The 23,659-nt window shown below is 44.6% G+C and overlaps 1 protein-coding gene across 1 annotated transcript in view; it reads left to right on the top strand.

Annotated features, from left to right (window-relative positions):
• The window catches only part of SH3TC2 (SH3 domain and tetratricopeptide repeats 2), a 56,800-nt gene extending 35,080 nt beyond the window's left edge, over nt 1-21,720 (top strand). The window contains exons 13-17 of the mRNA XM_012741604.3: nt 12,701-12,851; nt 14,190-14,312; nt 15,503-15,653; nt 17,813-18,009; nt 19,564-21,720. Of these exons, the coding sequence (XP_012597058.1) occupies nt 12,701-12,851; nt 14,190-14,312; nt 15,503-15,653; nt 17,813-18,009; nt 19,564-19,755 (814 nt within the window). The 3' untranslated portion in view covers nt 19,756-21,720. The remainder of the gene's footprint in view (nt 1-12,700; nt 12,852-14,189; nt 14,313-15,502; nt 15,654-17,812; nt 18,010-19,563) is intronic.
• The last annotated feature ends 1,939 nt before the right edge of the window (nt 21,721-23,659 follow it).

Raw genomic sequence — 23,659 nt, 5'->3', positions numbered from 1 at the left:
AATTAAATGACATTTTTTGCTTTTCTAGGCAACATGGTAATTGGGCACTTAAACAATGACTAATCAGATAACAAGTTCTCTCTCTCTCTCTCCTTTCTTCTCTTACAAGAAGCAGGTGTCCTCCCAACTTCCCGCTGTCTTTGCCTTCAGTCCAGGGAGGGGGTTGGGGATCCCTGCAGCATGTGAGGGGACAGGAGGCTCCAGCCCCACTCTGCTTCCATTCCAGGGCACCCCGGAAATTTGGAAGCTTCTGGAACAGATCCAGAAGGCAAGCCTAAATAAGCCATAGAGACGGCACAGTCATGTGCTCATGGCGAGGCATCGTGTAGGGCTGGGTCTTGGGAAAGGTGGATTCTAAGGGCCTGGAGCAAGGGTAGCACATGTGTGTCAGGCTTTTTGCCAACCTCTCGCTGCTGTGCAAACTCAGTCTTGAATGCTGTTCCCAGCCGTCGCCTACCCCGATGCCATCCTTTGCCCCCCCCAGCACTCCCCAACCCCCAGTTGTCTTAAGACCACTGAAATCCTAGCGGGGAAGCCAGAGGGAAACCCAGGGACGCTGTCAACACAGACCGGACCGTAGAGGCCCTATTTAAGGCAGTGTGCAGAGTCACAGTCCTGAGGTGGTGGGGGTGATGGCGACGAGGTCACGACTGGGGCTGCAGAGGGGCCCAAGGAGCCACTGGAGGAAGTTGGCAGCCGGAGAGCTGGGAGAGGAGCCAGGAGACCTAATTCTGCCATGACCTACTAGCGTGTCCTGAAGCAAGTCACTTTTCTTCTTGGTTACTCCCTTTATAAAGTTAAATCCAATCAGGTACCTTCCAGTTCTAAAATGTTGAGTCTGGGACCAGCTAGCCTCGCTGGATGTTAGTAGCAGAATTCCTGCTGCCTCTGAAGGGTTTTGAATTTTGGGGGCAGATGCTTAAAGTTGTAGGTTTTCTAGGGGGCCTTTGAGATCAAACACCTAAGCTTTTGGGGTTTAAAATACAGTATGTTCAGAAGTTCTTGGGGATGGACATTAGGTCTAGCACAGAGGTGGGCACAGAGGGGACATGCAGTACGTGGCGGGGGGGGTGGCCAAGTGGTTAATTAGTTACTAATGTCACCAGCTCACAGCCCTTGAGCTGCAGCTATATGCTGACTGGGTGGCTGATGACTGAGATGGGGAATGGGGGGTTTGCCTAGGGGCATCTGTGGCTCCTTTGCTCAGGACTAAGGTATGAAAAAAAAGTGCCTACAGCTTGGAGGTAGGCTCTCTGGTCTTTAGTGACAACTGCAGTAGTCAGAATGCCATACATGGAACCTCAGATGTCCATTCTAATAGCTCTTTAGAAATACTGGCCTGGAGGGTATTAGCCACAGAGCACAGTGGGTCTCGTCTAAGGGAGTCTCCACTAATAAGGAAGCAAATGGTGCAGAATGAATTAGAATATCAGGGATTTGCACCCAAGTGAGGAAAGCATTTTTTTTTTCCAAAAATTAAATAGTTGCTTAAGGTAAAAAACATTAATTGAACTTACAGTATTGAAGGTTATAAGTTGAAAAATAAAGGCCTTCCCTGAACTTCCTTTTCCACATGACTCTTCTAAAGTAACTACTTAGAGACTTTTAAATATTCATCAAGAACTAGTTCATGCATATGAATATCATATATATTGGCATATATATAGTCATTCTCTAATTAAATAAATATTAGATATATTAAATATAATATGCTCATGTTTTAGTTACATAAGTAGGATCATGATAAAATTTCTGTTACATAATACGCTGTTTTGTTACTTGATTTTTTTTTTTTTATTTAAAAATGTCACTATGAAATGTTGATCCAGCATTTTATCACACTACGAGAGCCCTTCTGATGTGACAGGCACTGCGGTAGGTGTTGGGGAATTCGATGGTTAGGAAAAAAAACCCAAACTAACTACCTGCAGACGGAGTAGTCTTCCCCATGTGGGAGGCAGCAGTTGTCCTTACATGTCTTCAGGCAGAGGCTGATTATTCAGAAATCTTATGTTATAGAAGAGTTTCCTGCATCGAGCCTGGATCTTCTTCATAACAGCTTTATTGAGGTCTAATTAACACACCATAAAATTCAGCCTTTAAAGCGTGCAATTCCGCTTTTAGTATATTCATAGAGCTTTGTAACCATCACCCCTATCTGATTTCAGAACATTTTCATGGCCCCTAAAAGAAAGCCCATTAATAGTCACTCCTTATTACTCACCCCCACTCCAACCCTGCAAACCACTTGTCTACTTTCTATCTCCATGGATTTGCCTACTCTGAACATTTGATATAAATGGAATCATTCAATATTTGTCGTTTTGTGTATGGTTCTTTCACTTAGTGTCCCGGCCTGCGGGACCTTCTGTTACTCGTGGGGCCAAGGGGGACCGTGCCTGAAAGAGATGGGCGAGAGAAAGGAACGAGACCAAGCAAAGGGTTGTCAAGGTCTGCTTTACTTGGATTCTTTGTAGGTTTTATAAGCATACAGAAACAAGGAAGTAGAAACAGAAAAATAGAGTGGGGTGACGATGAGGCTTGGGTCTGGGTTAATCAGCCCCAATCAGCGTCTTATCGGTATCCTGTTTGTGACTGTTTACTCATCTCCAACCTGGCAGGTGGTCGGGAACAATTGCAGTTAGCACACACTGGAGCATTCCGTGGTCAGCACGTCATGGAATGCATTCTTCTCGGAGCTATAGCTGGAATTTTCCAGGGCGAAGCCCGTGCGTAGGACGAGTCATAGGGGAGTTGAGGGTCTTTGGGGGTCTTTGCCTCCAACAACTTAGCATAATGTTTTTTTAGGTTCATCCATGTTGTCAAGTGTATTGGTGTTTCACTACTTTTTTATGGCTGAGTAATATTCCATTGCATAGATCTACCACATTTGTTTATTCATTCATCAGTACATAGGCATTTGGAGTATTTTCATTTTGTGGCTATTATGAATAATGCTGGCATGAACGTTTTGTGAACAGGTTTTTGTGTGTAGATGTGTTTTTAATTTTCTTGGGTATATCTAGGAGCAGAATTATGGAGTCATATGGTAATTTTATTTTTAAACTTTAGGGGAACTTCCAGAGTGTTTTCCAAAGTGACTGCACCACTTTATATACCCATTAGCAATATATGAGGGTTCCAATGTCTCTACATCCTCAGCAATACCTACTTTTTTTCTTTTTCCAATTTTTTTTTTTAGTTTTGTTTTATTTTTATTTGGCAAATAAGTACATTTATTTATGGGATACAGTGTGATGTTTCCATGCATGTATACATTGTGGAGTGATCAGATCAGGTGAATTAGTATATCCATCACTTCAAATATTTATCATTTCTTTGTAGTGAGAATATCTATTTTATTTTTAAATTTAATTAATTTTTTAATTTCAAAATATAGGAGTACAAATGCCTTGGTTACATATATTGCCCTTGCACCACCCACGTCAGAGCAACAAGCATGCCCAACCCCTAGACAGGGTGCACTGCACCCACTGGGTGTGAATTTACGCAACCCTTCCAATACTTGTTAATGGTTTTCTTTTTTGTTTTAGCCATTCTAGTGGGTGTGAAATCGTATCTCATTGTAGTCTTGATTCTCATTTCCCTAATAACTAAAGATGTTGCCTGTTGTTTCATGTGCTTACTGGCTCTTTGTATACCTTTGGAGAAATATCTATTCAAGTCATTTGCCCATGTTTAAATTGGATTGTTTGTCCTTTTATTGTTCATAGCTTATGTCTCCTTTGTTGTTCAGTTCAAGGAATCTTTTGATTTCCATCTTAATTTCATTATTGACCCAATAATTGTTCAGTAGCAAGTTGTTTAATTTCCATGACTTTGTGTAGAATTGAGGGTTACTCTCAGAATTGATTTCTAGTTTTAATCCACTATGGTCTGAGAAGATACATGCTGGGATTTTGATTTTTTAAAATTTGTTGAAACATGTTTTATGGCTTAAGATATGATTAGTCTTGGAGAATGTCCCATGTGCTGATGAGAAGAATATATTTTCAGTAGATTTTGGGTAGAATGTTCTGTAAATATCTCTTAGGTCCATTTGTTCTAAGGTCCCATTTAAGTCCAGTGTTTCTTTATTTATTTTCTGCTTTGATGATCTGTCCAGCCCTGATAGTGGGGTGTTGAAGTCCCCAGCAATTATTAACTTGATGCTATTATTTCCTTGCTTAGCTCTAGTAGAATTTGTTCTATGTATTTGAGAGCTCCTGTATTAGGTGCCTTTTTACCATTGAATTGTAAACATTCTCTCTATATAATAATTCTTCTTTAAACAATTGGTAGAATTCAGGGGTGAAGCTATTTAGGCCCGTGTTTTCCTTTGTAAGGAGTTTTTCATTACTAATTCAATCTCTTTAGTTGTTATAGGTTTATTTAGACTTTCTATTTTTTCTTGATCAATTTTCATAGTTTTTGTCTTTCTAGGAGTTTGTCCACTTCATCTAAATTATCTAATTTGTTAATATAGAAATGTTCACAGTATTCCCTTATAATCCTATTTATTTCCATAAGGTTGGTAGTTATCTCCATTTTATTTCCTGAGTCTCTTCTGTCTTTTATTTTTGATCAGACTAGCCAAAGGTCTGTCATTTTTAAAAAAACAAACTTTTGGTTTTATTGATTTTTCTCTATTTTTCTATTCTCTTTGCCATTTTCTTTGGCTCTAATCATTATTATTTCCTTTCTTCTGTTTGCTTTTGGATTGCTTTGCTCTTCTTTATCTAGTATTGAAAGGTGGAATGTTAGGTTACTGGTTTGAGATTTTTTTCTTTTGAATATAAGCATTTACCGCTATAAATTTTCTTATGAGTATTGCTGATTTATCTTTTATTCTATTCTATAATTTTTGGTATGCTGTGATTTTATTTTCATTCATCTCTCAAAGTATTTTCTACTTTGAGATTTCTTCTTTGACCCATTGGTTATTTAGGGATATGTTGTTTAATTTTCACATATTTGTGAATTTTCCAAATTTCTTTCTGTTACTGATTTCTAATTTCATTGCATTGTGGTGGGAAAACATACTTTATATAATTTCATTGCTTTTAAATTTATTGAGATTTGTTTATGGCCTAACATATGATCTATCCTGGAGGGTGTTCCATGTGTGCTTGAGAAGAATGTATGTTCTGTTTTGCTTGGTGTAGTGTTCTATAGATATCTGTTAGGTCTAATTACAGTTAAAGTCTTCTATTTCTTTGTTGTTCTTATGTCTAGTTGTTCTAGCCAAGTGGGTTATTAAAAATCTCCAATTATTGTTGAATTGTCTATTCTTCCCTTCAATTCTATCAGCTTTTCCTACCTGTATTTTGGGGTTCTATTACTATGTGCATATATGTTTTTAGTTATGTCTTCAGAATGGATTGAGTCTTTTATCACTATCAAGTGTCCTTCATTGTCTTTGGTGACAATGGTGGTCTTTTTATATGATACTATAATAGTATAATAGCTCTAGCTGTCTTTGGTTACTGTTCACATGATTTATCTTTTTCCATACTTTTAGTCTGTTTGTGTCTTTGAATCTGAAGTATATCTCTTGTAGACCACATATAGTTGAGATATTTTCTTTTAACTCCATTCTTTCAATCTCTATCTTTTGACTGGAGTGTTTGATATATTTATATTTGATTAATTGCAGGTGAGATATAATTTTTGTCTGCCATTTTGCTATTTTCTCTATGTCTTATATATTTTTTTGCTTTTCTACTCCTCCATTTCGGCCTTCTTTTGTGTTAAATAGATATTTTCTGATAGACCATTCCAATATACCATTGTCATTTCTTGTACTATATTTCTTTTGGTTATTTTCTTAGTGCTTACCCTGGGGATTAATAATTAACATCTTAATTTTTAATAATCTCAGGTGTTTACTGAACATGCACACAGCTCTATACATGCATGTGGTCTTCTAAGTCTCAGAAATATTTCAGAGCTTCTCAAAGCTTCTTATGGAAATTTCATTCCCCCACTTTTCCTTTTATGTCTTTTTGTTGGCTTGTTTGCTTCAAATATGTTCACCACCTAAGGCAGTGACAATGTTAAACAATTGCTGCTGATTGTTTTTGGCAAACACCTCAGGGGAAAAGGTATTCTTCCCTGAGTGAGCTCTGAGTCAGGTCAAATAAAAACATGCCCTGTGAGTAGAGGCTCTCAGGGAACTTTCAGATAGATCAAATAGTGACAATTCTCTGGGGATGGAACTTTGGGGGATTCCAAGCTCATAGTCCCTTGCAGCGGCTGCTGGTTTTTCCAGCCACCATTTTGAGGCTATTTGTTTTTAAGGCTATCACACAGCTGGTGCAAGCAGGATGGCCCTAGGGCAAGTTGAAAAGCAACAAAGCTTAGGATTCTTGATAAGATTCAGCCCTTTTTCTGGAAAAAAAAAATGGTCCTTGCAAACCTTTGGTTAGTATTCAGAGTTCTGAAAAATTTCATTTTGACAATTTTTGCTAGCGTTCTGATAGCTTTTATGGAGGAGCAGATTTTTGGAGGTCGTTTACTCCATCTTTTTAGAAGTTAATCTAGCATAGAATTTTTGGTTTTAATCATCTATAGTTCTAAACTCTGAGATCCTTATTCATTCAGTTGGAAGGAAATAAATATTCATTTTTGCTTTACCACCAATATGAGTGGGAAAGTGGAAAATTGGGAAATACTTTAGGTGTCAGAGAAAACCTCTGCAAACATAAGGTCATTGTTCCTTTGCAAAATAGCTAATTCATCAAAGGGAACATGCTGTAATGCTATATTTATTTAGCATGTGTAAATTACCTACTCCTATAGCACATTCAAAAAAAAAAAAAAAAAAAGAAAAAGAAAAAGAAAAAAAAGAACAAAGAAAAAGACCAGCTACGGATCCAGATAAACAAGTGTTTCCATGAACCCAGGGGGTGGTTACTGTAATTTAGTGCTAAGCTTCCTGGTAGCTGAGGTAAAAAGGGGAATGCTGTATGAGGTTCCCACTGTCTGATAAAAGAACATAAACAAATGCATTTGTCAGAGCAGATTTTATTCCTGGCACTGATTTCTAGGAGGAATTTATTAAGTGGGTCTTGATGTAATGGACAGATTTCTTCCACTAAATTCCCCTCAAGGGATTTGCATTCTCACAAAGCTCAAAGCCATAGCAAGCAAAGGCAGGAAGTGTTCATGGAAGAAGTGGCAGGCTTCTGTAGCAGCAGGTTTGTAGGGAAAGGAGACAATGCTTGCAGCAAGGGATGGGGGTGATCTGTCCGTTAAGAGTTCATGAAAGTGGCAGCATTTGAGGAGGCCCTTGAAGGATAAGTAAGGTTTTGAAAAGTGGAGAAGGGTAGAGAATAGCATTTCAGGTGCAAGGGATAGCTGTAGCCATAGAGGTGGCTACAGGGACACATTTGAAAGACAGTTTGCAGATTTGATAGACAGATTTTGGTGATCAAACAGATATGGGTAGAAAGAAGTCTCAAATCTGTCCCCTAGGAGGGGACAGATATGGGGGTTGAGTGGGCGTGGGTGTGGCAGTAGACTTCTGGACCTGCACAATGAACATCTGTAATGAGAACAATGGCCATGATGGCAACAGAGAGCATTCAGCCAGCATGCCTTGTTTACTAAGCAATATGCAAATCTCAGGATAGCCTCAGGAGGAAGAAAGAGTTGTGGGAATTGATAGCCAAAGAAGCCAAACAACTTGTATGAGGCGACACATCAAGGATTGAAACCCAATAGTCCCAGTCCAGAGCAGGGTTAGCAAACTTTAATAAAGGATCAGATAGTAAATGTTTTAGGCTTTGTGGGCCATATGATCTCTGTCACAACTACTCCACTCTGCATTTGCTGCACAAAAACAGCCATAGACCCTACATAAATGAATGAATGTGGCTGTGTTCCAATAAAACTTTATTTATAAAAAAGCAGGTGGCAGGCTGTATTTGGCTCATGGGCCATAGTTTGCCAGGTCCTGATCTAGAATGCATATTCTTAAGCACTCTGTATATTTTGCCTGCCCAGACAATAATTCTCACCCTTGATTCATGCTAGGCGTGGGTGGCTGTATAGTGAAACCTCACGGAATTGTGTAGCTAAGATTGGCTCATTTTTTATCAGGGCTGACCCCTGTCTGCTACAGAGAGTCCAGACTGATTATGCCACTTGTTTCATTGGCGTTAGCTCAGACCCCCGACTCCTCGACTTAAGGTGGTTTTTACTATCTCATGCTGCCTTTTTACTGATTTTAATTCCTCCTATTTGAGAGGTTTTCTCTGAGGTTTAGAGGTGGGATGGCAGAGAAAGGCAAGGAGATATTGAAAACTTTGTCCCTGCCTTCAGGTTTTTGCCTTAGGACATTTTGCTGTCCCCTTGTCTATTATCTTCAGCATCATGCACTCTGATGACAGAATCTAATTTGATAAAGTTTTTCAGTTTCTCAATGGGAGGGATCTTTGGGGATCTTATCTTCTTTCTTCAGGTGACATAACACAGACTGGTACCTCGTTCTAGAGCTGAGCCAGGTGGGGTCCATGGTAACTTTGTGGCTGATTGAATCAATTCAGCTAACATTTACTGAGCATTGGCTATGGCCCAGATCCTGTGCTAAGAACTGGACAAAGGAGATATGGTTCCTCAGCTCACAATGCTAACAGAATAGCTCAGGTAATCAACATTATATAGTCACCAAAGGTATCATATAAATTGTGATAAGTGCCACAAAGGATGTGTATAATATTATTATTAGAAAGAAGGGGCTGGACGTGGTGGCTCACACCTATAATCCTAGCACTCTGGGAGGCTGAGACAGATCATTCAAAGTCAGGAGTTCGAGACCAGCCTGAGCAAGAGTGAGACCCCCATCTCTACTATAAATAGAAAGAAATTAATTGGCCAACTAAAAATATATAGAAAAAAATTAGCTGGGCATGATGGTGCATGCCTGTAGTCCCAGCTACTCGGGAGGTTGAGGCAGTAGGATCGCTTGAGCCCAGGAGTTTGAGGTTGCTGTGAGCTAGGCTGATGCCACAGCACTCTAGCTTAGGCAACAGAGTGAGACTCTGTCAAAAAAAAAAGAAGGAATACCTTGCATGTAATAGGTCCTCATGAAATAATGATTGATTCTTTGCATGTGAATATAATGGTAGCCTAGAAGCCATTATTCCTGGCTTTTATTCTTATACTTACGCTTCTTAATGCTATCAGAGTAAAAAAAAAATGCCTCAATATTTGGTTTGGTATAATAATATAACTAATATGCTAATCTCTAACACTTTTGTAATCCTAAAAAAGGAAAGAATTGCTTTTGCGATATGTCTTCATATAGTCACAAGGCTATGATATACACCACCACCCTAGTATTGCAGATGATAAAACTTATTATAAGGTTTAAAATAGTGTATGTCCTTAAAAACTTCAGAGCTTTTAAAGTGCTAAAAGAAAGCAAAAGTCTTCCCACATGCTGATATGTGAGCCAGAAATTAAGAACTGCATGAGGATGTGAATGTGGGAGACCTAGGGTCAGACTCCTAGGGTTAGACCCAGTTTAAACAGGGTTTATTAAAAAAAAATAAAATAAAATAAACAGGGTTTATTACTTGGTCCAAATTACTCTTTCCCAGCCTTATTTTTGCTTCTATAAAATGTGTATAATAGTAGCACTGATCTCTTGGGGCTGCTATGATGATTAAATGAGATTATGCATGTAAAGTACCTAGTACACACTAAATGCTTAATAAATGTCAGGTAACAATACTGCCATTGTTATTATAAGAAAAAGCAGCAGAGAGCTCAAAATAAAGCTTTAGAAAGGTGCAGGGAAACTTAGGTAAGTTAAAAAAAACCCCACTCCACTGGGTTTCTTTATTTGCAAAGTGGGCTAAGATCTCTAAAGGCTTATTGTTCTTATAGGAATTAAATGAGATAATGTATACTGAAAGTGCATATACCAACACCTGGCACAGGGTCAGCCCTCTTTGAGTGGCAGTTCTTATTATCAAAACAGGACAAGACCAATTAGTGGGGGCTGGGCCTTGGCCAGAGGTCAGACAAACTCATACAGGCCGGGCAGGGACCTGGGAAACCCCAGCAGGGGTTGGTAGGAGGAAGTCCGGGAATGCAGGTGTACTGGGGTCACTTGGCCACAGGCCAGGGCTGTGTGTCAACCAGGAAAGAAGAAACAAAGACTCAGCCCCAGAGACTGAAGTTGGGGACAGGAAAAATGAGAAAAAGAGAAGAATCAGGATTGGAAAGGAGAGGAGCTAGCACGGCAGGGCACAGGCGCTGGACACGCTGACTATGCCGGCCCGCTGGCATGCTCCTTACTTCTTTTTTTTTTTTTTTTTTTTATTTGAGGCTAGTGGGCAGCTCATCCTTACTTCTTTTGATTTGGACTCTGAACAGACCCAGAGCCTGCAGGGGGTGGCTGGGAGGAGTTGGACTGCTGGGCCTTTCCAGGCCAAGCCAGTGGCTCAGCTAATGGGTGACACCCCCAGCCACTGGCAAAGGTAAAATAATGGGGTGGTGAATGATGACAAGAAAAAACCAAGGAAGCTAGGGGCCACCTCCCGATTCTAGACCACAAAAGCACTTGTGTTTTGCTGGAGATCATGGGTCAGGTTTCGAGAGGCAGCTGTCTTTGGGAACTCCTGCATTTGCAAGGAGTGTCATGGTGCTGTGTGAGGGGCCAGGTCTCTGCAAATCTTGTCTTTCCCTCACAGCATGTTTTTTTGGAGAGCAATAGTGATCTCCTCTCTTCCACAGTCATAATGAACTCAGACAGAGCAAATGCCGGGTCTGTGATTTGGTCTCTCTGTAATAACCCAAATCTTGCTCCCGGAGGGTCTGGAGAAAATGGACTATAGTCCAAGGACAGCAAATGCTAATAATCAAAAACACAGCAGGAAACACGATCAGGATGAGATTTATGGCTCCTGTCTCCATCGGCTGGTGCAGTGAGCGTGGGGAGAGCCGCGGAGGCCAGGCCGGCCGAATCTCTTCCCCCTGCTTGAGGTTCAGGGGTCTGGAGCAGGGGAGAGAAGGGCAGGGCTTCTTACAGAGAAAGAGGCCTGTGGCTGTTGTAGCTCAGCCAGGGAGACTGGCGATCACCTCTGCAGCATGTGGAGTTCCTCAGCTCCCAGCACATTCTTGCTGCTGAGAATTTTGAGAACTTTGACATTCTAATACTGGGGACGGGGTGGGCAGTGCCCATCCTGGATGTCAATGAATCTCATGTCAAGGGCAGGGCAGTGGGGAAAGTTTGAGTTCTTTGATCTCAGTTCTTACAAGGGCCCAATGCCTAGAAGGCTAAGAGCTGCCTCATTGTCAGTAGGGTCAGGACCTCATGAGCCAAAGGCAATGCTTATTTCCATCTGAGTGCACTGGGGGAGTGGTGGTTCATGATGAGGCAGTAGCCATGTTTGTTGGGGATTTTTTACCTAAGTGTCCATGATGATAATAATGAGTGTCTGTAGAAGGAGTTGCATAATTTGGTGCAGTGGTTCTCAAACTTTGGCACTCGTGAGCGTAACCTGGTTGTGTCTTAGAAATTCTGCTTCCTGGATTGCAAGTGTGATGATTGTGATTCAGCCAGTCTGAGGTCACTCTGGGGGTCTGTGTTTTCAATAAGCTTCCCAGGAAGTGCTGGTGAGAGTGGGCCATGAATCGCGCTTTGAGGAATGTGGGTGCTGTGGGAAGAGTCCTGGGCTGGGACTCAGGAGAAGGGAGTTCTGGCTCCGGATCGCCCTCCTAACGTGCTGTGCAACCTCGTGTGAGTCACTTCCCATTTCTGGGCCTATTTCCTCTATAAAACAAAGGGGCTGGACTAGCTCAGCAAGTCCAAGCTGCACAATAGAATCACTTGGGGAGCTTTGACTCAGAGCTGGTGCCTGAGCCACTCTTCCAGAGAGTCCAGACAGTGGGCTAGCATGATATTTCAGCACACCGTGGACCAGTCTGGCTGTGTGTATGTTTGAAACACTTCTGGGTGACTCTGATTGCTTCTGGGGTTGAGAACTGCTATCTAGAGGGTGCCCGGTCTCCTCTCCCATTCTCAAATTCTCAATATGTGACCTATGCCTCATTTCTTCTTTAATCCCTGTCACAGGGGAGGAGTTTTCTACATAATATAATTTTCCAAATAATTAAAGGGTGTTCTGTTAAGCACCAACCTTTTAAAATTTTCACTCTACTTTGATTTGTCTTTTTAAACAAAGCATCAAAATCTTTTTGATGAGTTAAAGTTGCCTCTATGGTCACTAATTCGTGCATTCACTCAACAAATATGCATTTGGTGTCTCCTGTGTGTGTGATGTGCTTTTGAAAAAAACGTTTTAGTGCAGCAGAAAGACTGATGGGCCGTGGGTCAGTAATAATGATGATGACGACTAATATTTAAACATTCGTTATGTATTTACCATGTGATAGACACCGTTGTGAGCACTCTAGCCTTATTATCGCTTTTAATCCTCATGACAGTCCTCTGTGGCAATTACATTTCTATTTTACAGATGGAGAAACCAAGGCACGGGGAGGTTCTGTGCTTGCTCAGGGTCCCGCAGCTGACTGGGGCAGAGCTGGGGTTTGAATCCGCCCTGACCTCTCTGTATGATCTGGGGCGTGGTTGTTCCCTCTGGGGCCCTCGGTTTCATTCCGTGCTGAGTGAACCCCGAGGCCCCTTGGAGCCCTCACTGCTCACGCGTTCCCGTCTGTCCCCCAGGTCCCTCCGGAGGTCCCTCACGTGCATCAAGGAGAGCCTGCGCATCTTCATCGACCTGGGGGAGAGAGACAAGGCCGCCGAGGCCTGGCTCGGGGCGGGGCGCCTGCACTACCTGCTGCGGGAGGACGAGCTGGTGGAGCTGTACCTGCAGGTGGGCCTCCTGCACGGCTCTCTCGGGGCACGGACTTCGCCGCCTGGGGAGGCATCCTCGCCCCACGAATTGGCCAGCTGGCGCCGGAGAGGGGCGACGTCCAGGACAAGCCCCGGGGGGCGGGGGGAGGGTCAACAGCGTGCTGCTCTCTGGACACGTGATGGAAACCAGGGTGGCCTGGCCAGCTGAGTACAGGCAGCAGAAGGGCCAGTCCCTGGGTCCCCCATGCACATGTGAGCCCTGGGAGAATTCGAGGGGAGACTGTCCTCATGTGTCACGTGTAGTGTCACCTGTCACATTAAGTATATCCATCTTAATGCACATACCTTGGCTTCTGGGTTTTACCGCAGTTTGAGGCAAGGTTGGTGTATGTAAGGAATTAACACTGTTCTGTTTCTGTTGTTTTTTGTTTGTTTACATATTTTTAATATCTGAGATGTGGTATAGTGTAGTGATTAGAAGCCTTGGCTTTGAAGAGAGAAAAGCCAGAGTCAAATCACACAGGTATTGATTACAGACTGTGTGACTCTGGGCTTCCTACATGAGCTCTCTGGCTTCAATTTCTTCAAGAGGGAACCCCATTTCTTAGCACAAGGATTAGGAAAAAGTATATATATAAAAATATTTATTTATTTATGCTTTATTATATTATACTATATACTATATATGACATATTACCTATTATATATATATATATATCTCACTTGCATAGTAGTAAATGCACACTTCTACTGAGACTCAGTTAAGGCTGCGTAACATTGCGTGCTTCCTAAGGACAGGAAACTTTGCTAACACTTCACCTGCAGAATGTAGTTTAATCCTCATTGCACGTGCAGTAGGAGTTTCTCTTCCAGTTCGCAGTTTACAGGTGAGGCTCAGAGAGGCTGAGAATTTGCCAAGGTGATACAGGTGGCAGGTGGTGGCGCTGAGAACTGCACACAGACAGTTGGACTTAGCGCCTTCACTCTCAGCCCCCACACTGTCCTGCCTTGGGATTTTAGAGCCGGAAGGGATTTCAGAGAGCAGACCTTCTCCCTTCATGCTCTAGGAGACTGAAACCCAGAGGGTTCGGGTTGTTGATTGTATTGGTGGCGAAGCCTCCTGACTCCAGGACTGCATCTCGTTGCCCCTCTCTCTCTGCGTGCAGCTGCCCATGCAATGACGGTATCCACCTGTCAGAACTGGTCCCAGGCCCCACGCAAGCCCAGGCTGCCACCTAACTGATGCTCCTCAGGGTCATTCCCAACAAAGTGAATCATTCCCTACCCGAGGCTATTTGAGGTCCTCTACCGGTGCCGCACATGCTTTGCTTTTAATAGCCATCTCTGTCCCACCCAGGCAGCCATCCAGACAGCCCTGAAGTCAGAGGAGCCCTCCCTGGCCCTCAAACTTTACGAAGAAGCAGGTGACGTGTTCTTCAATGGGACCCGCGGCAGGCATCTTGCAGTGGAGTATTACAGAGTAAGTCACTGCACAATCGTGGGCAGGGCCCCTACTGGACTTTGGGCTGGGGGGTCCCTCCTCCCCTCTCTTGCTGGAACTTCTTTTTCCTCCCTTCCTTGTCTGACACCCACCTACTTGCCCTCTCGCTAATCTAGCAGGTGCTCAGGGAAGGATCTGATGAACTCAGTCATTGTCAGGCTTGATAAGTTATTCTTCCTGGGAAAATACACCATAATAATTGCATCTTTTGGGTGCATGGTACTTTACAGTTTATAGCACACTTCTGTGCCTACCAGTATTCCCCATTTACTACTAGTGGCATGATGGGAGATTATTTAAAGGGGTACATAGATGTTTTTATCAAGCATGTATTAAAACATATTTTTAAAAAATTAAAAATGTATGATACCAGCTCATCAAGCCATAAGTTCACCAGATATTATTGCAAAAGATGAGGCAAGAAAATAAAAAAAGTTGATTTAAAAAATAATACGAATTAAATAAACATCCAGAGATTAAGCAGATACCTCAAAAATTGTAATTGTGAATGTTGTTCATCACTGACTGACATTTGGCAACTCATATTATCCTAAAATTTCATTTGTTTAGTTATTCATTCATGTGTTTGTTCAGCTGCTTATTCAGTCATCAGACATTACCAAGCACTCCGTCTGTGCCAGGCATGAAGCTGGGCGTGGGGAGAACAAGAAACACATCCCTGATTGTAGAGGGGCTTATTTTCACGCGCATTTTGCAGATGAGAAAACTGAGTCTCTGAGGCATGAAGTGACTTGCCTAAAATTCTATCATAATTAAAAAAGATAGAAATGACCATGGATTGAGCACGTTCAGACACTGTGTGCATGCTTGTTCATGCACTTCATAGATTAGCTCTGTGGGCGCCAAGGGAGCACAGAGCTGAGAGGCCAGTACCTTCCCATGTGGCCTTGGGAAAAGCCACCTCCCTCTCCCCATTTTATGAGGGCTGATGACCTCTGGTTCTTCCACCTCTGAGAGCTGGGCAAAACACTAGGAGCAAAGACCAGGAGAGCGAGTTGAGAAAAGGCGCCCAAGGAAACACAGCTGCCCCCTCTGTTTTAGTCCGCTGCCAGCCCCCAAGCCCTGCAACTAGAACATAAGCCTCCTGGCATGTGGTATGTGCTGATGGTTCTTAGCTGGGCTAAGGTTCCTTGTGCCTCTGTTCCCAGGCTGGGGCTGTTCCCTTAGCGAGGAGGATGAAGGTGGTGAGAACTGAGCTCCGGATTTTCAACAAGCTGACGGAGCTGCAGATCAGCCTCAAAGGCTATGAGAAGGCTCTGGAATTTGGCACCCTGGCTGCCAGGCTCAGCACGGTCACAGGTTGGTGGTCCCCTCTGTCAGGCACATTGAATGGGAGGGGCGGCTACTCAAGGATGGACAAGAAAGCAATGGCAGCATGGGCACTGGAGTCGGACTGCGTGGGTTCAAATCCCAGGTCCCGCTCTCAGGGAGACCTTAAAGTAAGCAATCTGCTTAACTTCCATAAGCCTCCAGTTTGTCCTCGCCAACTCAGGATTAAAAATAACACCCGCCTCATGCAGTTGTTATGAAGACCAACAATCATCCACCCAAAGTCTGCAGCACAGTGATAGGTACATAGTAAGTCCTTGGTATAAGTGTTGCCTGCATAAGTGGTATAAGTGTTGCCACACTACTTATTATATGACATTTGGTCTTATTCCCCGTGTAAGATAAATGGCATTTTATCCTAGGCATAGGCGATGTCCCCGTTAGAAAAGGACTATGCCCAGATTTTTTAATTGGTTGATTGTTAATTGAAAGCTTATTTTTCCATGGAATAGAAATGTACATAAAGGTCAGGTTTCCATTAACCTAACTTACAACCTCGCTGAAATACCTTGCATTTATAGCAAAAGCTAATGGGAAACGATATATCATTAAAACAGAGAAAAGGCAGAGTCAAAAACCAATATCCCTCATCTCGAATGCTGGTGCTTGAGGAAAAACAGGTTTGATTAGAGAAGCCTTGATTAGATGTGGGGGTAAATGGAGTCTTCTGGGAAGGTTCTAGAAGGGACTTCTGGGCATTTTCAAGGGCATCCAGTGTGGCTGGTACTGGACTTTATTGTGTCTAATTGCACTTGAGAGCTCTCTCTTTTTCCTACCATTTTCTTTACTGCAGAAAACCTCATCTGAGCAACTGTCTGCTAATCTCAGGAAAGGCCTTAGTGGCCCGAGGCAGCTCCTTTGAGCACTTTTTATCCCTTCCTAGGCAGGAGCCGAAAGGAGGCTGCACATCCTTTAAGCATGTACTTCCCCACGGCTGGATTTTTCCATATCAGAGAATGTTCTCTCCCTTGGACTTTCTCTTTGGAATCTTGGCTTTTGACCCTTTGAAGCTTAACAGCAATGATTTTAGGTGGCCTCAAACAGCCACCTTGCAGATATTCCAAAGACAGGATGAAAGCCTTTGTTTCCTATAAAAGGTCACTCTAAATTGAAACAATTAGTTATTAAAACAACAAACTCACCCAAACCCCAAGCTACAAGTCATAGGGCCGTTAGAAGGCAGCATTCTAAAGCATGGCTTAAAAGTGAAGCAGGTCTCTGTAGCTCATCTGAGACCGAGAGTTGGCAAAGGGCTAGGGAGTAACTGCTGCTTGGTGACAGCCCAAGAGAACTCCCTGCGGAGAGAGACTTTTATGTGGGGAAGACGTTTGTTATACAGAGTTACTCACTGGAAGGAGTTCTTAGCTACTCAATTAAGCTAGTATTGGCCGGGCGCAGTGGCTCACGCCTGTAATCCTAGCACTCTGGGAGGCTGAGGCGGGAGGATCGCTCAAGGTCAGGATTTCGAAACCAGCTTGAGCAAGAGTGAGACCCCGTCTCTACTATAAATAGGAAGAAATTAATTGGCCAACTAATATATATAGAAAAAAAATATTAGCCGGGCATGGTGGCGCATGCCTGTAGTCCCAGCTACTCGGGAGGCTAAGGCAGGAGGGTTGCTTGAGCCCAGGAGTCTGAGGTTGCTGTGAGCAAGTCTGATGCCACAGCACTCTAGCCCAGGCAACAGAGTGAGACTCTGTCTCAAAAAAAAGAAGCTAGTATTATCACCATGACCCCTTACAGGGTTTAGAAATAAGTCATTCCCAGAGTCCAGCATTACAATGACATCTGCAATAAGGAGACCATTTCATTCAGGGAATCATCTCAGAAAACCTTGACTAGCACACGTACTCCATCTCTCTCATAGAAGAGCCCCGTGCTTTCTTTTGTGGCACTTGTCACAGGTGTGGTTGTACGTGTGTTTGTGGGATTGTTTAAGGAACGTCCATGTCCTCTGAGACGATAAACTTCCTGGGCGGCAGGGACCTCTTCTGTTTTGTTCCTTATGTCCCAGGCACTAGTCGCTGGCATCTAGTAGACCTTCAGAAAGTTTTACGGAATGAATGAGTGAATGAATGACGCAGCGTGTTGGCCCCAGGATCTTTCTCTCTCAGTTTTCCAATTCCTAGGAGATCGAAGGCAGGAGCTGGTGGCCTTTCACCGCCTGGCTACAGTGTACCACTCCCTGCACATGTATGAGATGGCGGAGGACTGCTACCTGAAGACCCTGTCCCTCTGTCCCCCCTGGCTGCAGAGTCCCAGTGAGGCCCTGTACTATGCCAAGGTGTATTATCGCCTGGGCCGACTCACATTCTACCAGCTGAAGGTAAGAGCCTCTCATGTAACTTCCAAGGTTAAAGTGAGAGCTACCATCCAGCCATGCTCTTTCTTCATCAAAACATGGCGGGGAAGCTTTGGGGTGGAGTTGGGAGGGCCAGAGGGTGGAGACTGGGAGTCTTGTTTCATTGGGTGGGGAGCGGCTCCCAGGGACTCTTCCCACTTAGCCTCACTGGGGACCTCAAAGGTGCTCCTGTCCCTGCCGAGGAGACAGATCATAGCTTCTCTTTCTCCTTGTCCTGCTGTAATTTCTGTGGCTGCTTTAATCGGGTACTGCGGGCACATTGCCTCGGCCTTTGAATCCCTCAAGGACCGATGAAAGTATACAAGACCCACACCCCCCAAGAAAAGACCTGTTAGTCCCAAAATTAAAATCAAAATTAATACTTAATTGTATGTTCATAAATGTCACAAATCAACTAGTCACCTGCAACTCATTTCTTACCAAGTTATATAAAACTACATTTTATGAGAAATGTGAGTGCATGTTATTGTTTGGGACAATGAGGTGTGGGGCTTTGAGTGTAAGTACGCCTAGATCCCAGGAAGGTTTTTGCCCTGATGCTGCTTGCTGGGCTGCAGTTGAATCCAGAAATTCTTATTTTTTCTGGTCACTTCTAAAATTGTGTTGGTGGTCTGCAATTCGGTGACAACTGGGACCCTCAAACTGTATCATAGATTTGGTTCCCTTTTACCAGAAGTCCCCATCCTCTCCAGCACAAGCCTTAATCTCTTAATACAGTGGCTTCTGAGTCACCCTCTGTTCGGCCCCAGGGGACTCTTGGGGCAGCTCTGCTGTCCTTTTCTTACTTGCCAGACTTTACTTCTGGCCTGAATTAATCATTCAGGGTTAATGGAAGCCAGACTTTTGAGTCTCACCCAAAGAAGCATCTGTTCCCTGTCTTTACCACATGGGGAGGGACAGGGCTAGTGAGGGACTCCCTGGCCATCTTGCCTCTGCCCCACAGCTCCCAGGAAGTGGTCCAGGGACAAAGTGTGTGTGATCTGATTGTATCCACCAAGGGCTCTCGGGCTTGCAAAGGGAAGAACTCAACTCAAACCACCTTAGGCAAAAAAAAAGCAACTTACTGGCTGAAAGAACTGCAAAGCTGAGGTATAGACTTAGTTGCAGGTAGCTCTGGATCCCATACTCAAAGGTCATTAGGTTTCCCCACCTCTGTCTCTAGCTCTATGTTCCTACTTTACTTTGTTTCATGACCTTTTCCCTTCTACACACTGAAAAGTCCCGGGGAGTGACAGATAGGTCAGGTTTGGGTCATGCACACATCCCTGAGGCACTGTGCCCGGGGCAATGGGGTTTCATGACCGGCCGAGCCTGGGTAGGTGGCTCCTCTGTGCCTGGAAGGAGGGCGCTGTGATTAGCGAAGCCGCAAGGGCCACGGTGGCGGGAGAGGAGCTCCCCTAAGGAGCCTGGAGTGAGGATGGGATGCTGGGCAGAAAAAGGCTGGAGTTGCCAGCACCGCCTCCAGCCTGGAGCATTTGCTAACTCTGTCTCTTCTTTGCCCCCAAACCACGGGGTTAGGATGCCCACGATGCCACCGAGTACTTCCTGCTGGCCCTGGCAGCAGCGGTCCTGGTGGGTGACGAAAAGCTGCAGGCCACCATTAAGAGCAGGCTGGACAGCATCTGCCGGAGCCCACTGTGGCACAGCAGCACCTCTGGGTGCTCTTCAGAGAGGGCGCGCTGGCTGAGTGGCGGGGGCCTGGCCCTCTGAGGAGAGCGGTGCCATCTCTGACCAGTGCCATGGCTGTGCACTGCCACGCTGCCTTAGGCTCTTAGGTACCAATAGGGAGGGCCGAGTCACCACCTGGCCCAGCCCGCTCATGTTACAAAGAGAAGAACCAAGTCCAGAGGGAGAGGGCTCGCTCCAGGCCACGCGGGAGTTGGTGATGGCATGGCGGTTGGAAATCCTAGCTCCGGGCTTCGCATCTGCAGCCTCTTCCAGCTGACTGTGGCCATCCCACACAAGTAGCTTCTGAAATGCACTTTCTCAACGCGTAATTCCGGAGAAGATGAGAAACCTTGCCCCTGGGAACCTTCCTTCCTCCCTTCCTTCCCCCAGTGAGGAAATCAGGCTCTGCATTGGGGAAGAGGCAAGCAGATCAGAGACCTTGCCCTTCACCGATTTTCTCAGGAAAAGACCCCTCCCCTTGTCAGCGGAGGAGCCCATAGTCTCTTCTTTTTCTTTCTTCAGAACCAAAGTAGGGGCCATTCCTCATGCTTGTGAGGACTGGCAGGAGGGAATTCACCAGGCTTTTAGCTCAAAAGACACAGCCTCAGCGTGGCCAGATGGAGCACATGGGACATGGGCCGGATTCCCTGTCTCCGTCCTGCCACCAGGCTGTGGCCCCTCCTTACCTCCCAGAAACTCCAGGGAAGCCTTCCAAGGGCCAAGGCTTGGAAATTGAGCCTTAAGAAAATTATGATATAAATTAAATGTACATAGCGTATATCATTAAATATTGTCCATTTACATTTACACACACGTCTTGTCTCCTCCATGATAGGGACAGATGAGATGGGAGACTAGAAGGGTGGGTTAAGATGCCAAGGGTCTTACTGATCTCAGGGCAGCTCCTTTGCAAAGCCCTTCAGTTAGTTACCTATCACTGCATAACACTGAGTGCCTTCAAACAACATTTATCTCACGGTTTCTGTAGGGCAGGAATCCAAGCATGGCTTAGCAGGGTCCTCTGGCTCTGGGTGGCTCTCAAGGCCACAGTCAAGGTGTCAGCTGGGGCTGCAGTCATCTCAAGTCCATCTAGAGAAGGATCTGCTTCCAGGCTCACTCATGGGGTTGTTGGCAGTTGGTTCCTCGTTGGCGGTTGGCCAGAGGCCACGCACAGTTGCTTGCCATGTGGGCTTCTTCATGGGGTGGCTCAGTGTGAGCATGCTTGTTCAGAGTGAGCGAGCGAGAGAGAAGAAAGTCACTGTCTTTTATAACCTAATTGCAGAAGTGACCTCCCCTTCGTTTTGCCTGTTCTGTTCATAATAAGTGAGTTTCTAGGTCTGGCCCCCACAAAAGGGGAGGTGCTTACCAAGTGCATGAAAACTGGGAGGAGGGGAATCCCTGGGGGTCATTGCAGGAGCTACCCACCATAGTGTCCGAGTTCTTCCGTGATGGAATTGGGAATCCTCTAAGGTGGTGAACTTAGTATGCTACACTGACCAGCACCAGCATCATCTGTAAGATTGCTCCAAGTGAAAATTCTGGGGCTCTACCTGAGGCCTCTGAGTCACACTCTCTGGAACCTGGAGCCTTCACTCTCCCAAGCCCTCCAGGTGGTTCCAGTGCACTCTCAACTATGGGAAACACTGCTCCAGAGGCTCCCAGATAGCGTGCATAAGAATCACCTGGGGGCCGATTCTTACAGGTGGTGGCTCACGCCTGTAATCCTAGCACCCTGGGAGGCCGAGGCAGGAGGATTGCTCGAGGTCAGGAGTTTGAAACCAGCCTGAGCAAGAGTGAGACGCCCCCCCATCTCTACTATAAATAGAAATAAATTAATTGGCCAACAAATATATATAGAAAAAATCAGCCGGGCATGGTGGCGCATGCCTGTAGTCCCAGCTACTCGGGAGGCTGAGGCAGAAGGATCGCTCGAGCCCAGGAGTTTGAGGTTGCCATGAACTAGGCTGACGCCATGGCACTCACTCTAGCTTGGGCAACAAAGCGAGACTCTGTCTCAAAAAAAAAAAATAAATAAATAAATAAAAAAGAATCACCTGGGAAGCTTGTTGAATATGAACTTTTTTGTTCCTACCCCTAATAATGCTGATTCAGTAGGTCTGGGGTTCAACCCAAGAACATACATTTTAGCAAGCAACCCAGGTCCTGCTCGTGCAGGTGGTTCACGTTTGCTCTGAAGTGTGCGAGCACACAGTCCCTGCACCTGCCGCCCATCAGCTCAGTGGGTACCGTCAGATCATCTGCTCCCAGTATCTAGCTTCTCGGGCTGACCAGATGGTTGGTTGTGTGGTGAGGTGGGATGGGAGTGGCGAGTTGAGTCACCATTGCATCTTCTAGGCACCGAGATTGTCTACACATCTCCTAGGGGCTTGGTTGGTTGTCAAATACCCTCTACTCTAGAGAGTATTCTTGCCCAGGAAGGAAATGAAGTGATCTAACCACACTACCGTGTAGAATAGAGGTGGTTTTGCTGCCACAGCAAGCCATAAAATCCCCAAGCTGGAACGGATGTTGTGGTTGAGGCTACCAGTCTAATCGCCCATGCAACGTCCTTTCAACAGCATTCCCGGCAGACCGGGACACATGCGTTCCAGAGCAGTGACACATCTTAGGTTTGAAGAAGGCTCTCGTGGCCCCGGAACCCATGCCAGGAGCCATTCCCTGTCTGGCTCGGGTTACACGCTCCCTCCCTTCGCCCACCTACAGATCCTTCTCCTCTGGCCAGATTTGTTCCTGTTGCTCTGAAAGGGCAGGTCCCACAACCGCACCAGGACTTTGATACTGGCTGGTGGGTGAAGAGTACGGAGGGATGTTACTGTACGTAATGCAACTTAATGTTGTATTTTATCTTGGTATTGAGGTTTTTCTTCTCCCCAGCACCAGCAGCATCTTACCTGGGCTCACACTGAGCTTAATAAACAATGGAAACCTCTAGGTCTTCTGATGTGAACTGCTGTTTAGCTAGATCTTTCTCAATTGCTACAAATATACATAGACATAAACATACATACACACACACACACACACACACATATATGTGAAGGACATTGTGTCTATCCAGTTTGCATTTCACTGGAAGTTATGGTTAAAATTCTCTGGTTCTGTGCACTTTGATTCACCTGTAAATCTGATAAATTTGCCTCTAACCAGGTCCATTATAAAAATACTTAGCATGCTTTCCAAAGACAAGGGTAGAGATTATGTTTTTTTAAATGAGAAAAGCATTGTGCTATGTAGTTGCAACTACTACATGCTATATGTAAGTTGTTTGCTAAAATAGTCTTGAAAAAATGTTTGAAGATCTCATTTTAAAAATGTGAGCTAAGTATTCCCCTGGACATCTTTCGACGCTACTTTGTTCATGATCCACTGAGAGGGATTGGACCTGGTCCCTGTTTAAGCAGGTTTTACTGTGCATGTATCATAGCCAAAGGCGAACTGGTTGCCCTCTTTATTTTAATCCTCCCACCAAAACTTGCTGGGGTTGCATGGCTCCTGCCTTCTCCCATCTAATCCAAATAAAGAACAAGGAAGGAATTGCAACATTGTGGAAAACCCTGTAACATGTTTCCTCAGCTCTCAGGTACACTACATCCCTCTCCATAGTATTAACACTGAAATCTAGTATGGCTTTTACCCTTCTCTTATCTGCTTTTGTTTTATTTTAAGATGCCTTTATATTGTATGTGTGTATGTGTGAATTTGCTGTGCTTTGTAAATGTAACGAAACTTATTTGACAAAAGTTTACTTGGGGAAAGGCGTATGCAGGGGTGCAGGGTGTCAGGATTGGGGGGGCAGATCACCAGAGGGAACCTGGATTTTGGTCTTGTTGATTTTGATGTTAAATTGCAGCGTGACCTTGGGCAAGTCACTTAACCTCCACACACCTCAGCTCTTCGATCTCTAAAATAAGAAGTTCATCTCTGG

Source organism: Microcebus murinus, chromosome 21 (genome assembly GCF_040939455.1).
Source record: "Microcebus murinus isolate Inina chromosome 21, M.murinus_Inina_mat1.0, whole genome shotgun sequence".
Taxonomy (NCBI): Eukaryota; Metazoa; Chordata; class Mammalia; order Primates; family Cheirogaleidae; genus Microcebus; species Microcebus murinus.
This window is presented reverse-complemented; position numbering and strand designations above follow the sequence as displayed.